This window comes from Parambassis ranga, chromosome 3 (genome assembly GCF_900634625.1).
Source record: "Parambassis ranga chromosome 3, fParRan2.1, whole genome shotgun sequence".
NCBI classification, from domain to species: Eukaryota; Metazoa; Chordata; class Actinopteri; family Ambassidae; genus Parambassis; species Parambassis ranga.
Window position 1 is genome coordinate 19,261,417 of NC_041024.1, and position 15,608 is coordinate 19,277,024.

At 42.3% G+C, this 15,608-nt stretch overlaps 1 protein-coding gene across 2 annotated transcripts in view; it reads left to right on the forward strand.

The window, feature by feature from the left end:
- The window catches only part of nfatc3a (nuclear factor of activated T cells 3a), a 48,287-nt gene that overhangs the window by 29,644 nt on the left and 3,035 nt on the right, over window positions 1-15,608 (forward strand). For both annotated transcript variants that reach the window (XM_028401020.1, XM_028401021.1), the window contains exons 6-9: window positions 169-309; window positions 3,465-3,520; window positions 3,633-3,759; window positions 5,618-6,709. In XM_028401020.1, the coding sequence (XP_028256821.1) occupies window positions 169-309; window positions 3,465-3,520; window positions 3,633-3,759; window positions 5,618-6,709 (1,416 nt within the window). The remainder of the gene's footprint in view (window positions 1-168; window positions 310-3,464; window positions 3,521-3,632; window positions 3,760-5,617; window positions 6,710-15,608) is intronic.

The following is a 15,608-nucleotide window of genomic DNA, read 5'->3' on the forward strand; positions in this document are numbered from 1 at the left end:
ACCCAGACGATAAATGTTTTTGCATAATTATAACAGTTATAACAGGCTTTCAAAGAATTGTTGAATAGGTGCAGCCATTTCTGACGTAACATTTGATTACATAATTTCAGAATACAAGAACGCAGCTCAGTAAACGATCATCCTCAACCCTGTCCATGTCTCTTACAGCCCAGCGTTCTGCTCAGGAGCTGCCCCAGGTTGAGAAATCCAGCCTGACCAGCTGTCTGGTCAGCGGGGGAGAAGAAATGGTCATCACTGGGTCCAACTTCTTCCCAGAGTCCAAGGTCATCTTCCTGGAGAAAGGCCCTGGTAAGTGTTGTGTCTGCACAGCAGCTTAGCCTTGAACCACCAGTGCAGAAACACTGTGCCAGGTTTGTGTGTGTGTGTGCAGCAATATATTATGGTTGTCTTATAGACTTTATCCTAAGACACAACTCGAACAATTAATGATTCACTTTGACCCTTTATCTTTGTTTTTGCATTAGTACAAAAATACACACATTCATTTTCTGTTATGTGTTAAATACTGCCTATTTTAAACAAAAATATACATTACATGTGTCTCACACACCCACTAAACTGCTCTAGACATCTAGTAGCAAACATGTTCACATGTGTATATCGGTTCTCAGATCACATCTAACATTATCTGAATAATTTGTCCCCTGAGGGCATTTTGCACAGTGTTCAACAACAATATGTCAGACGCAGCACTTTTCTATTTGGTAAACCAGTAAAGGATCGCTAGCTCCTGGCTACCAGCTGTTTTGCACCACCTGTGGAGAGACTGGTTGTAGATCCCTAAAACCATTTTTTGTTACTGTAAAAGTTGCTTTTATCCCTTTAACAAATACTACTTAGATTACTTAGGTATCACCACCTTTCACTCTCTCCCTCTCTCTCTCTCTCTCTTGTGCTGTCTCTTGCGCACCACTGCAATAAAAACATGTGTAATAGCTGTATACTTGAGCTAGTCTCTGCCTGCCCAATGCACCTTTGTGTTGTATGCAACAGAATCAAGTTCACACATGGCAGAAAGTTGACTTCTGCTGTTTTTGTGGCTGAGAATCTCTTTTTTCAAAGAAGAAGAAAAAGCTACTGGGAGGAAAGTATTTAGTGCTTTGAGGTGTATCAGGTGAAGCATGGCATAAGAACGTAGCAAATGGAAAGCTTGGGAGAGGTGCATCTTGGGTATGCTGAAAAGCTACGCCCTGCGGTGCATAAAGGCAGTGGACTGTGGAGGAGACAGAAACAATATGAAAGAGGAGAGGAACATGATGTTGATTAGGTTTGCGTAAATGATCCCTCTCATCATGAGTAATCCGCATGCTTTAGTGCAAAAAGGCACTGATTGTAAGTACAGGAATGGAAGTAAAGAAAGAGGCAGTGACAGATATTTTTCCACCATCTCTATAATTGAAAGACAACAACAGATTCAGGAAGAACTGGAGAGACTGGCCTATTGTTGCTCATGCGCAGAGATTATGGTACTTAATGACTTTACTATATACAGACACAGATCCTAGCAGTTGCTCGACTGAGCTTCTATATATCAGATAAATGTCGAGCTGCAATACAGTAGCCTCCTGTTAATGAAAATTAAACCTGTTATGACCGTTTAAATGTTTTGTTTAGTTTTTTTATGAAATAGAGAGCAAACTGCAGATATGAATGTTAATGAATTAATAAAGGAATTATTACTTTTTTAACAATTGTTTTTAAATTCTTGTTAAAGAAAAGTGGTATGAGGCTCCTTTGAAGATAAATAGACATCTAGTGTATAAATTGTTTATAAAACTTTAGCTTTAAGATTTGTATTTCAGAGTTAACTGGCGTTCACTGAAGTCACAAATAAGTCCATAATTGGTATAAGTCTTTCAGTTTTACAAGCATGAATGTTTATACAAAGGATTTGACTTTGAGGCCTGTAACACTGACTGTCTTGAAAATTGACAACTACACAGCACGTTCTGCAGTCCGCCGTCTGGTGTTGTGCTGTTGTAAAACCTCCTCAACTGTGGCTTTTTTTTTTTTTTTTTACAAAGATGTGAAAGTCCGCAGGTGCAACATAAACACTAATCACATACTTTATTTTTGTTCGATCTACAAGCACAGTGGGCGTGCACTCCTTTCCCCTCTGACTGGGGTGTGTGGGGTGTCTCGATGATCCAAGTCATTGTCTTTGGCTTGGTATGAGGTTCCTGTTGCTGCATGTTGTCCGACAGAGCATGTGGGGCCCTCGCTCCTGCCTGTTGAATGTCAACAAGCCGCACAGCAATAATGCACTTCTGTCAGCTGCAAAGACGTTCAAGGTCATTTGCTCATTGGAAAAAAAAAAAATCTGTCATCAACAAGTTAAGCTCTTCCTTCACAATAGAAAGAATCTTTTTAGGGCTATGACTGGTTAATGTTACAGTGGATTACTACAACTAATGCTCATGATCTGATGAGAGCAGGACAGGTAAATCACATGCTTACCTACAAGCTAAAGGGGAGTGCATTTTAGTAAAAATCTGAATAGCCTAAATGTAGCGGGGCTTACAGTTGAGCACTTGCTTTGTTAGGAACTACATATATAGGCTAGTCCTCTCTGCAGACGTGTTGCAGATGCCTGACAGTGGTATTTGGGGGAATCCTTTGGGTTTTGTAGAGGAGGCCATGCAGGTGCAGAGTGTACTTGCACCAAGTAAGCACCATGAAAGAGGCAACTACTGTGAATATATTTTCTTCAGCTGTGAGGCTATTCAGTAGTTTAGTTGTCAAAGGTTTTATTCTTCTTCATGCTGTGATGATTTCTTCCAACCACACGGCAAGCCTGTTAGTGTTTTCACCCCAGCTGCTTCCCCTCCAGCAGCTGCCCTTAAGATGTCTGGCCAAATAATTAGATCCCTCATAGGAAAACTGGAAAGGATGTTTTCTAGCCAGAAGCTTGGCAGTGTGTAAAGGCATTTTAAAATAAATACAATTATTTCGCTGCTTTATCCATAATTTTAACCAGACAAGACAAACAGCAGGATATTTGGACATTTGATTACTATTTAATAGCTGCTAAGATTTTCTCCATGGTGCTTCATGGGCCTTGGACAGCATCATGATGTCTGTTGGTGCACACATGGTTCTTAAACCTCTGTTTGAGAAAGCACTGAGAGAAAATCGAGGATTAGTTCCCCAGATGGAAAAAGCTAGTTAAAAAATGCTGTGATCACATCTTGGTTTTAATGGCATTTTTCTGTTAGTTGAGGGAAATTCTGGAAATTCCCCTCCAAGGATTTGAATGTTTTATTAGATTTAATATGCTGTGGTGCAGTCATTTCTGAGTTCCTAAAATAATGAACAATTGACTATGTTTTATTTTGATTTTGAGGTTGTATACACAGATTAACCTAATGAAGTGCAGGCACATTGGATTTTTAAACCTGTGCCAGTGTTATAGTTACTGACATTTCCTTCACCATTCTATCTAGATGGACGACCACAATGGGAAGTAGAGGCAAAAATCAGCCGAGAGAAAACTCAAGGTGTAAGTAGTTTATTTATCTACTTTATTACAGTTGTTGGTAAATTGTTCTTTGGTTCCTGACCAAAAAAAAGTGTGAATTAAAATGTCATCCATGTCAATGTTTTTTCTGTAGTCGTGCATTGTGGTTGAGGTCCCTCCCTATCACAGTAAGGCTGTGAGCTCAGCTGTGCAGGTGCAGTTTTATGTCTGCAATGGAAAGCGGAAAAGGAGCCAATCACAGCGCTTCACCTATCTTTCAGGTGAGTTGACAGTTTCCACCGATTTCAGAACGCTAAAATTTAAATAAATGACAAAAATGACTACTGTTGTAACGTTTTTACAGAACCGGAGGCATTTACACAAAGAGATTCTGGTCTGAGGGTTACTTTGTGCTTCCTACTATAAAGTGAATAAGTTGATAATGTGAAACTTGACTGACAGCACAGACAGCAAGCTCACCGTGTTGCACACTTCTCCACAGGGGCTTTGCTAACCCCATTTCTTTCTCTCTCCAAAGAAAGCATTGCTGTGGTTAAGAGAAGACTCTTCCCCTAACAATAACACCTGCCAACTGTTTGTTTTGTAAAACCTCCTCACACTCCCAAGCCAACTTGCCAACTTTTTTTTTTTTGCTCACATGTACTGCATTTGCATTGGGGTTTATGATACAAATCTTTTTGCTCTCCAGGAAACTATTACTATGTACAGTGCATGGACCATGAGTTGTGGTTTAATGAAATCAAAGCATCAAGGAAACTCCGTCTTCATAATATTTTGATCTTAAAGTTTGCTTAGTGTTTTTCATTAAAGTCGAAGTCTTGCATTGTTATTTAATATTGTTATTGTTTTTTTTGAAAGCCAGTCAAACTGAAAATACCGTTGGCGGAATATAATGACATGTGAGCATTTTGTGCAACACATCCAAACCCTGACTTTCACCGCAACATTGTGTATGTTAGTGTGTGTATACGCGCCTTGCCCATCCACCCACCCAGCCTTTCTGTTTGCAAGCACGCCTACTCAGCGCCGGCAGTTCCTGTTTTCCCCGTTGACAGATTAGGGCAGCCAATCAGAGCAGAGCAGAATAACCCTGCTCTGTCAGTCAAGCTGGGTCGCTGACACCACTAATGTTACCACGGACACCGCTTACTTTATTGTGGCAAAAAAATGAATAAATCAGCCAATCAGCAGATGCCATGGCCCAATTTAAAGGGGAATGCTCAGAAAAAAATGCTCACAAAATGTGAGCTATAAACATATTTGTTTTTCAAATGCTTTTATTCTCGTTTTTATTATGCTGCATTGTCAGGTAATAGTGTGCCTTAATGCTATATTAATCTTAGGTAAAACAAACTGACCACAATTATAGCCAATGGAGCCTGGGGATCTCTTAACCTTGATACCCTCTGGCTCCATTTTTTAGCCAGAATAAACCCTGTTTGGCCTTTCTGTACCTTTTGCCATTCAGACCCAGAGGCTGACAGGGTGAGCAGAGGGCACTGTCACTGAACTCTTTGTTCTGTTGGTCTAATCTGGGCTGGGGGGCATTCAGCTCCTCTTCCCAAACAGCATTTCACATGATGGCACCCAGACTGACAACATATGCTCTCTCTCTGATTCAGAGCTGGATAAAAATAAAACTCACTGTCACAAGGCACCAGATTGGGAAATAGGTTACTGATTGGCATAGCAGTGCTGTAAGCTGTCACAGTGAAAGGGAATGGCCCCATTTACTATAAAAATGTTACTTTTTTGGGAGTAAATGAGACCTATTTCACAATTCATACATGTGTTCACTGCTTTGCATTTTTGTCCTCTAGCTTGTAAGTTGATTGATGCATATTTCAGCTTTAGATGAGGAAATTAGTAGGAGTTGAGAATGTGGAAATACTTGACACTACTCCCTTTTTAGCTAGTTGACATCTTTGGACTACTTTACCTGATGCAAAAATAGCAATATTGTGAAAACTGCAATGCAGTGAGTTGACAGAATTGTAGATTGTGTCTCATTCTCTCCTATCCTTCAGTAATCTATTGATACACATAACAATGACGGTGAAATTTCTCTCCTGCCTTCTTGTCACATCTCTTTTCTAATCTCTTCTTCTCTCCCTTTAGTCATGGTTAAACAGGAGCACAGAGATGAGATGGACCTTCCTGCAGTACCCCCTATTTCCATGCCACTGGCACATGCTGCCGGTCTAGTGCACACTCAGCTGCCTTCTCCTGAGCAAGGCCACCCATCGGACAACCTTCTGTCCAGCTCCCCGCACAGCCTGGCCGCAGGCTCCGGACCTGGCCTGCTACCCCTGCAGGCCCCCTGCTCCTCCCTGGGCTCCCCGTCTTTCCAGCACCTGCCTCACCTCCAGGGTCACAGTTTGCACCACCCACCTGCTGACTGCCACATGCCGTTCCACACGAGCCCTGGTCCTGGTCCTCTTTCAGCTCCTCCCCGGCCCACCTACCAGCCTATGCAGCACAGCCACAGTCACAGTCATAACTTGCCGTTCAACGGTCAACCTACCCTTCCTCCTCAGGGTTATGAGAGGATGCCCTTTCAGCAGAGCCCCAGTGCACCCTCACACCCAATAGGCATGGGAATGGTGTATTCCTCCTCCCCTTGCTCCTCACCATCAGCCCCTTCTTCAACCACCAACCCAATTCCAGGATCCCCACAGAGCCAGCAACCCCTGCTCACGCCCTCATCCCCACATCTTCACACATTGGGAGGATTTCACTGCTCCCCAAATCCCACCCAGGTTCCCTCTCCTGGTGGACACCCCCTTACAGGGCAGCACTCTTCACAGCTGCAGAGAGCTATGGGCTACCACCCAGTAAGTCAAAGGTCAGCTTCCTGTCCAACGCCGTCCAGTGCTCCTCCTCCACGGATGATCCCCTCTCCCCACTCAGGGCCTTCTTCTCCTCAGCTCCACTCATTGCCGTACCAGTCGCCCACCTCATCTTCCCCCACTTCAGGTGGCAGTCCTCTGGGGCCACTGCAACAGCAGCATTCAGGACAGCCTTCTCCTCAGGCAACAAGCCCCGGCATGAGCAGCCTGTCCCCAGCAGGAGTGGGGCCTCTAGTCCATCCACTCAGCCCACAGGGGCCCTTTCCCTCAGATGGGGAGAGGCTGAACATTAAACAGGAGCCAGAAGAAAGGGAGCCCACCTTCCGCTCCATTGGCCTGCAGGACATCACGCTGGATGATGGTAAGATATATAGTGTCATTTTTACCTCAGTTTTCTGCCTGATTTCCTTAATAGGCATTAAAGCAGTAAGAACCACTAGGAACAACAATGGCTGCCTTCAGTTTTTGTCAGTGCATGAAAAATGGCTTTGAGAAAGAACAGGCAATGTAAAAAAGACACCCCTATCACTTCAACCTTTCACTTTGTTTTCTTGTGTTAGCGTGTGTAACTGCACACCTCTGACTCTCCTTTCTGTCAGTCCAGTCTCCTGCTCTCATTATCACATTTCTTTCCTCACCCTGTCCTTTTGCACAAGATATTTAGAGCACAACCATCTGTGATCAATCTCATTTTCAGTCTAAAAGAAGGGACCGCTGAGGGATTAAATTTACCCGACAATATGTGACGCACAAGATAAATTTGTATCTGATGATGTAAAACAATACAGAGCAGCAGTTGTTGTATTTTCAAGGAGCTGAAACCTTGATGCCTGATAACAATGATAGCGTTTCATCTGTCAACGCAGCGGACAGTTGTGTACACAGGTTCATTACTGAGGGGTCCTGTGACTCAGTATTAGGTAACATAGACACAATAGAACTGATAACCATAGTATCATATTAAAGGCCTTAATTGTGAACAGCTAAGCTTCTGTATCTCTAGCAGCAGCTTGGAGATTAATTACATTTTGATTTTATTTTTTTTTGGCTTCTTGGAACTGGGGAGAGGATTGCATCATTGCATTTTGTGCTATTTGCAAAGACTGTAGCTGGAACACATAATTGTGTGCCACTGCAGTAATTACATCTGGTGTGTGAGCTTGTGTGTACTTGCATTAACAAGTCTAATTATGATGCTCTGGAGACCTTGTTGACTTAACAATTGACCATGAAGTCAGTGCATGCATTTAGCACCTTTTTCTCTCATCCATGAACCTCTTTTCTTAAAATATGTTAATCCAATCTGTTCTACATCTACCTCTTTATCAGCCGTTCAGAGCCTTGCCGTGTTTTCTTCACCCCATTGCCATATTCCAATGAGGGTCCCTAAAGAGTTGGGGTTAATAAGTAGCCTGGAAAGGCTGTGTTGGGGAGGTGCGATATTGTGTGTTAGCAAGGGTCAGCCTAATTAACACAGAACTGCTGTCAATAAGTCATGTGTGAAAGACCCAACAGCCAGTGCGGTTCAACAGTGCATAACACTTAAGAATACATATACTCATGTCTCCCTTTTCCATTTGTATGCATCTGTTTACCCAGAAATTTCTCTCTTGAAACAGATTTATTCAGTTTCTCTCCCTCTCACACAAGCACAGAGTCACAGGCGTTAGTTCTCTTCCAAAAAAAGTGTGAGAAAAGTTTGTGAGTGACACGGTTCAGCCGGGAATGTAAGATCTCCCTTTGAGCCTGTGGCTAAAAATAGCTTTCTGTGCCAGCCCAGCTCTGTAGGCCATGTTTTGAAGTAGGAACGTAGAGCTTCACCCAGCTCTGAGTTTTAGGAGGTCGCGGCACACTCTCTTAAGTAGACCACGTTCCCAGTTTGGCAGAGAGATTGGTCGTATAGACACAAATGCAAACATATGTGAATGTAGAGAAATATATGACCTCTTAAAATAAAGTGTGAAGGATGCACCTGTGTGCTGTTAGATTAGATCAAACTGCAATGTTGTTCTCCATCAGGCGTTATTACAGTCAACAGTCAATTTTCATGTGGAGCCTTTATTTTGCATTATATTACACACAAAACTACTGCAGTAGTAACACACACTTGTGTTGTTGGTATGAGGGAATACTGTGTGTGTGTGTGTGTGTAGAAAGCTACTCTGGTTAGCAAGCAGATGGCTCTTGTGACGCACACCAGAGCATGCTTGAGATGTGTGTCTTGGTGTGTGTGTGTGTTGTGTCTGTGTGTATCTGTTTGATGTTGTGGAGGTGTGTATATGAGTTAGGGTGTGTGTGTGTGTGTGTGTGTGTGTGTGCGTGTGTGTGTGTGTATTATACCAGGAGACGCAGGAGGTGAGAAGACAGACTGACAGACAGATGGACAGACAAGTGCAGGATCCAAGCCCACTGCAGGGTCACTCAGCCGAGACGTTCAATCTGAAATGTATTTGGCATCTTAGATTAAAGTGTACACTGTGTCATTTAATGCTTTCACTGTACATAGTGTGTATTGATATCCTCAGGAAATGAAGTAGTATGGTAGAAAAAATGAACTGAATGTTCATTTTTTTTGGTGTATTTCTTTGATGTCTGAATTCAAACTCTCTGGTCGGGTGGTGCCGCCATGAAAAATGATCAAAGACAGTAACTATTTGGCACATTTAGCAAAGAGTAGTTGGCATGGTAGTGCAACCAGCTATAAGTATACGTTGCACAAACTCTGTTTTTTAAAATCTAAGAATCAGCAAGTATAGATTATAAGAACTAATTAAATATATTATTATCTAGTCCCAATGTGACTGACTTGTGTGTGGCTACTTTATTAACACAGCGTCCAGTGACACTGATTACAGCTAGCCTGAAGCTGCTATAATTACTTAGCAGATGACTGTCTTTATGTTTGCTGAGTATATGGCTTTGAAGGGATAGCAGGTGTCAGTGTATATGCTGAAGCAGTTACTGTAGCAGTGTGCACAGTGTGTGTCCACAACAAAAGCTGGTCCTTTGTTGGACCTGCATAGCTGCTTCAAACTGCGCGCTCGGCTTTGAGGGTTAATAATAGGCTGAGCCCAGCTGCCCGGTGCTCTCCTTGACACGAGAGACACTGACACAGAGTAATACGCACACACACAGGCAGGGACACAAATCATCCTGTGGATGTAATCAAATATACGAGGCAGTGTCCATGCAGTGAACACACACTTTAAATAATGGTTTTATTGATATGTTTTCCTGCCTTGTTTCTACAGTCTGTCCTGACTGGACATTGGTGCCCTTAATTACTTTTGAGACGTTTTTTCCAAGCGTTATATTAAACTAATTCTTGGCTGGAAGAAGCCACTTTATGAAGCTTCTCTGAATGCCTATGCTGAACTGCAACAAGCAAGACACTGTATATAGTATTATTGGGTGTGTTGGTGAACTTTAAAGTTGTTTGTCTCTATATTTATACAGAGAATGAAAAGTGTTGGTTCCTCATTTTCGATCCTGTGAATTTGTTGGCTGCTGTAGTTTCATTTTTAGTACACAAAATGGCAAAGAGCTGTAAAATGAGTCAAATAATTGAAGTGGCCAGTACCTAGCAGGCCAAAAGGATTTGGATGTTCTTCCAGGTAGTTGGCCGTCCAGAGTGAGTCAGTGAATACTGGATTTACCTCTGACAGGTGGGAAGAAATACGACTCCGGCTGTATCCCAAATGAAATTAAACATGAAATTAGACTTGGAAATTACCTTTTGTCTTTGGCTCCCTTTCTAAATAATATTGATACACTTTTTTTAACCTTTGGAAAGGCCTGAAAAGACCATTCAGCAGCAGTGTTCAGTTTACAGAAACAACAGGGGATAGGAAATGGGTTTTTTCATTATTGGTAACATGTGATATTTTAATATACAAACCCAGGAGTAAAATGTAAACATATCTGTGATTATATTGTACGAAAGTAGCAGAAATAAACCATCTGCAGGTTTGTTTGTCTGCTAGTTCATGTGTGTGTCTGAATCAGAGGTTTAATGTGCTATTAACTAACCAGAACTGCCACCACACTGAGCTCCTCATTCAATGGCAAAAAAATAACTAAATAACAGTGGAAGGAAAATACATTTCCATCAAATGCTGCTGCTCTTACTAACAATGGCAAACATTTGCTGGTCTTTTCCCTTAAACAAGTGGAAACGGACTTTCTGTGTCATCTTTCCACACAATTAAGGTCTTAAAGAGTGTAATGCAGAGGTCTTGGCAGAGGCAGGAGCCTGGTGTGGAGACGGTGCCAGATGCTGCTTTTTTCGTTAGACAGAAGGAGGGGAAGCCTGGAAATCCCTCAGTGGGGAGATGAGAGCAGCCTTTAAACTCTTAGTTGTTGTTTTTTTCTTTTTATGAATCTGTATAAACCACATTATTAATATAATTAATAGCGTGGCCTTTAATGTGGCTATGGTTTTGTTTGTTGTATTGGTGACTGGCCATGTTGATTTGTGCTCTTAAGCCAGGCATTGAGCGTAGGTGTTCAAGTGGAAACTGAATACAAGTCGCCACATTTTCATGGTGCACAAGTGAGGACTTGACAGAGATTTCACTCCACCTCGTAAATGTGAAGCTGCTGAAACCTGTGTGTGTGTGTTTTGTCCTGTATTTGGTGAATCACCTTAGCACGTTGCTAATATGATTCCACTGTGTCTTGGCTGGTAAAACTACAGTGGAGAACAGCATTTATTTAAACTGTACTCTAATAACTGTCAATGAGTTCAAAAAGATTAAATAATTACACAATTAGCCTTAATTCGTTGCTTCATACTGAATGCAATTTAAACATTGACACAAGTTTATTAGTGTATTATTAGTGTATTTCAAATTTTCACATAAAACCGTGTCTACTGAGACTACTTGTACACTGATTGTGACTCTCGGTAACAGCAATGCTGGAATGTATCGCATGAATCAGCGTCACTACATGATGAGGTGTTGAATAATAACACAACCGAAGCTTATATGTCGATTAAAGGAAGGATCTGTATCAGTCCATCATGCTCTGCTGTGTTAAGCTGGAATATGGTTTAAGCATTGAAATTAGCTGCAGCTTCAGTTCGTACGTGTAGGTTTGTGTGATTCAGCCCTGAGTGCCACATGTGAAGCTTTAGCTTTAGTCTTTGATGATACCGTTGGATTTTGGGTCGGGCATTTGGCTTTGTTGTGAGACTATATACAAAATATTTAAGAAAAAAATATTTCATTGCAGTCATTGATTGTATATTTTTCTATTTCAGCTATTCAAAAAACTACATTTTAAACGGGTTTAAAGCTGCTAGTGTCTCACCGTGCACTAAATGATTTTAGAAGGTGGAGTATAATTAGGTCTGACTCTAGCTTCATCAGCTTCATGTCCAACAGTATGTATTATCCATTGTAGAGGGCTCCGCTGATCTCCCTCAGCGGCCATCAAGCTCCGGCGGTTTCCTTCCTGAAGCCTCTGTTTCTCTGGTCTGCAGCTGAGTGGAGCCTCTATTCTGTGTCCCAGATCAAAGGCGGTGAATCTTGTGAATCACTTACCGTCAGATCAAATGGGAAATCCACACATGATTCACAGAGATGAGTGACTTTGAGAGAGTGACTTTGTAACGAATCTCTCTTGTGTGCTCCGTGCCCTCACCCACCCACTCATTCACTTACTCCTAAAGTAAAACTAGAATACAGCAGAAAGGGATGTCAGAGCAGCAGCAGATAAAAGAGCAAAGCAGAAGGGAATGGCTTTAGCAAGCAGGCCTGGAGGATTTCAGTCCCAGATCCACCAACTGACCCTCTATTTCCAGTGTGTGTGATCGCTCAGTGCCTTTTTTTTCTTCACGTTGACGCTCATACCCGAGGCTTTGTGCAGACGTGTGCGTGTCATTACAGGGCCCTGCAAGTGGAAACTGTGCGCTTTGATATTCCCTCTCACAGGCAAACCAAGCCTTGCTTGTCTCTGTTCCCGTTGCACAAACGTTTTCCATTGTGGCATGTTGTCTTCATTTGCTGGACTGAAGAAAATCAGTCAATCTTCCTGTTATTTGCTTAAGCCGTGCTGCCAGAGTAAAGTTTTGTTTTTCATGCCTGGGTCAGGGAACTTTTTTCAGTGTGTCATAGAGGGTTATGATAATTACCCATTTTCCATTTCGACAGTAGACATGTTTATCATACTGAATGTCCATCTGCCTGCTTCACTTCTGTTTTGCATTATGGAAATCTTTTCAATATGCCTCTTTTGACGTGCACTTTAGAAAAGGAGACATGAGGTGACCCAATCAGAGCACCCCCCCCCCCCCCCCTACATGGGAAACCTTTTGGGGAAATTAAAGAAGCCCCTAACGCCACTTCATTTACAGCATGGTTGAAAATGTTGCAACATGCGCAGAGATTGGGTGAGAACATGTGCACTGATGTTGACTGGGAACAATGATCATGAACATGAGTAGGCTGTTGTTTCGTGAATATAAATGATGAAAATGAACGGAACAATGTAGCTGCCTACTCTTTTTTTATACATGCCAGCTAAAGTCTTTAATATAGTTCAGCTGACAGAGCAAGGAGCCGTTTTATATATATATATAATGTCAGGCTGCTATCAGCAGTAGTAATTGTCATAGTCATCTGACTGCAGATGTATATTTTGCCTAGGGAGCCCCCCCTCCCAGTCATCTGCAGAGGATCTCCCTTCGAGTGAGACATTCAGAGCCACCGTTACTACGACAGGCAGCGCTGATTCACCCCTTTTCTGTTGCACTGTCATGAGCAATACCAGTAAATCTGAGAGAATACTATCAGCATCTGAAACTTTTCAAAGGCTCCGCTCGACTCAAACCTCTCTTTCACTTCTGGATCATTGATGTGTGAAGCTCCGGCATAAATTAACACGTAGATCATCTGTTTGCTGATAAGAAGAAATTAATATTCAGTTTCATGCAAAGAAAAATGTATTGCTGCTTTTCTTCTTTACTACATATTACTGAACTCTATTGTAAGCTGTAATGTTTTAGATTTTAGTGCACACATCAGAGGTTTTATCACAAATCAGATTTGGATCCAGGTAGTTTGTTTATATCCACCAAGAAGGAAAATAAGGAAGAATCAGACAGCGTTGCAGGCACCTACTTTCTATTTTAGCATCACATTCAGATGGAAAGTGTCTTCCGGAACATCGTTTTTCTTTCTCTCTCTCTTGTTTTTAAATGTCCCCAAATTCAGATCATCCAACATTTACATGGTGCACAGCTGTAATATTGAGAGTGAATCTTCGCTGTGTGTGTGTGACGGGTTGTGTAGGGGGGGGGGGGACCTCTTCCGTGCCATTTTTTTTTTATGAGAAAATCGAATGAATCAGAATGAGAGGAATTAGTGTAACGCTGCACTTGATGGAGTCGTGTGTGTCCTCCGTGCTAGCTGCCCTCAGCTCGTGTCCTCTGACTTGTTTATAAGTCGATAGGTTAACGTTTGCCTGTGTAACAATCTAATCAGCACAGCGGAAAGTGATATGTTTTTTGCAGACGCCCACTTAATGTCGGCCTGTTGCACTTCACACTACGCTGCTCATATTCCTGTGGCGTTAGAGCAGATTCACTCCCATGAGTAAAGAAAAACTACAGCGTTTACCACACAACACTGCAGCTGAGCACTAAGCAGGAGGCTCCTGTCACTGTCCATTGACAGTTTACATGATAACACACATATTTATTTATTTATTTATTCGGTACATTGATAAAACAGTTAATAAATATAACAAACCTGTGTGCAGTATGCATAACACAACAGCATTTAGCTTTTTTAATACAGCTGCTTTGCTGGTTTTCAAACAGCTGCGTGACGCTGTTTATTTTGTCTTTTAAAAGGTCACGGCATGCAAAGGAGGTCTGCAGTCCTCCATCACCTTTCAGTTCTTTATATCATATATTAAACAACAAATCAAATACCAAAGCCCTTAAGTTATGTTTTACCTCAGTGCACCCCTGTATATAGGAAAGGTGAATGTTTGCTTTGATAGTCACACGGTTGTCTCATAAGTGCGTGGTTGTGCTTATAGTGTGACAGTGTGTGTGAACATGGTTGACATGGGAAAGGAAGAGCCTCCCACGCTAACAGGATGATGTGAGTGATGGTGGCCAGACACAAAAGCAAGCAGCAGAAAACACAAATAATGTACACCACCAAAGGCTGTAAATTAAAAACCCCCGACAGGCTGTAAAAGCATCGCGAGTTTAAAAACTGACTGCTGCAGCTTGGAGGGAAATGTGATCAAAGTGTGAAATGTGAACATTTTAATTATGTGTTTGTTTATTATGAGTGTTTGCTACGTGCTGTGTCTTTTAATTTAAATATGGTTTCACACTTGTAGAATCGACTGACTTTTTTTCAACGTGACGTGAAGCTTTGTTACAGTCGCAGGCTGGACAGCAGGGAGCTGCAGCAGTCAGAGCTGTATTTTGATGCATGTACGGGCAGGTTTTGCTTGTAAATTCTCGAAATTGTCGAACTGAGGCAGAGGTCTCTCTGCTGCACCCTCCCAAACCAGTTCTCCCAGCCCGGGTTCTGCGCTGTTCCGTGTTTCTGACCCTGTCATCGTCACATTTCACACACTCAGTGAAGCCACATTACAAGTCACAGGAGGAAAAGTGGACGCTCGCATGGTGTTACAGTGGAAAAAAAAGGCAACATTTTCCATAAATTTCAAACAAATGAAATGTCTCCTCTCTGTCCGTCCTCACCACGTCAAAGTATCTGTAGTGGATTTACTTGACGGCTGCAGTTTTTACAAGCTCCCTGCTGTGTTTCTTGTGGTCCCAGTGTGAGTACTGAATAGAGGCAGCAGATGTACAACAATCACGCAGGCTGGAAGCACAGAGAAAGAGTTATCTGTTGTTTTTTTATAAATCTGGCTCTAACTGAGTCGGTGGAGTAATTAAGCTCGCTGTGCCTGAGTGCCTCTCTGGGCTCAACAGCATGTTTTTAACAGTGGATTGGTTTTTACATGGCTCCTTTGCCATGCTTACAGCCCTCCAATGGGCCTGAGGAAATGTACTGCACCACCATTAAAGCTCTAATGAAGTAATGGACAGCCCCGCCGCTCGGCCGGATGTGTTGCTGTAGGATTCACTGTGCTGCGTTAACCAGCAACATTTCTTGGACTCAAACAGACGAGAGCTGGCACGCTCAGTGAATGTAAACGTTTCTCTCATTCGTTATGTCAGGAGTGATTATATCTCACGTCAGAGCCGTGACTTTGCGACCCTTAGG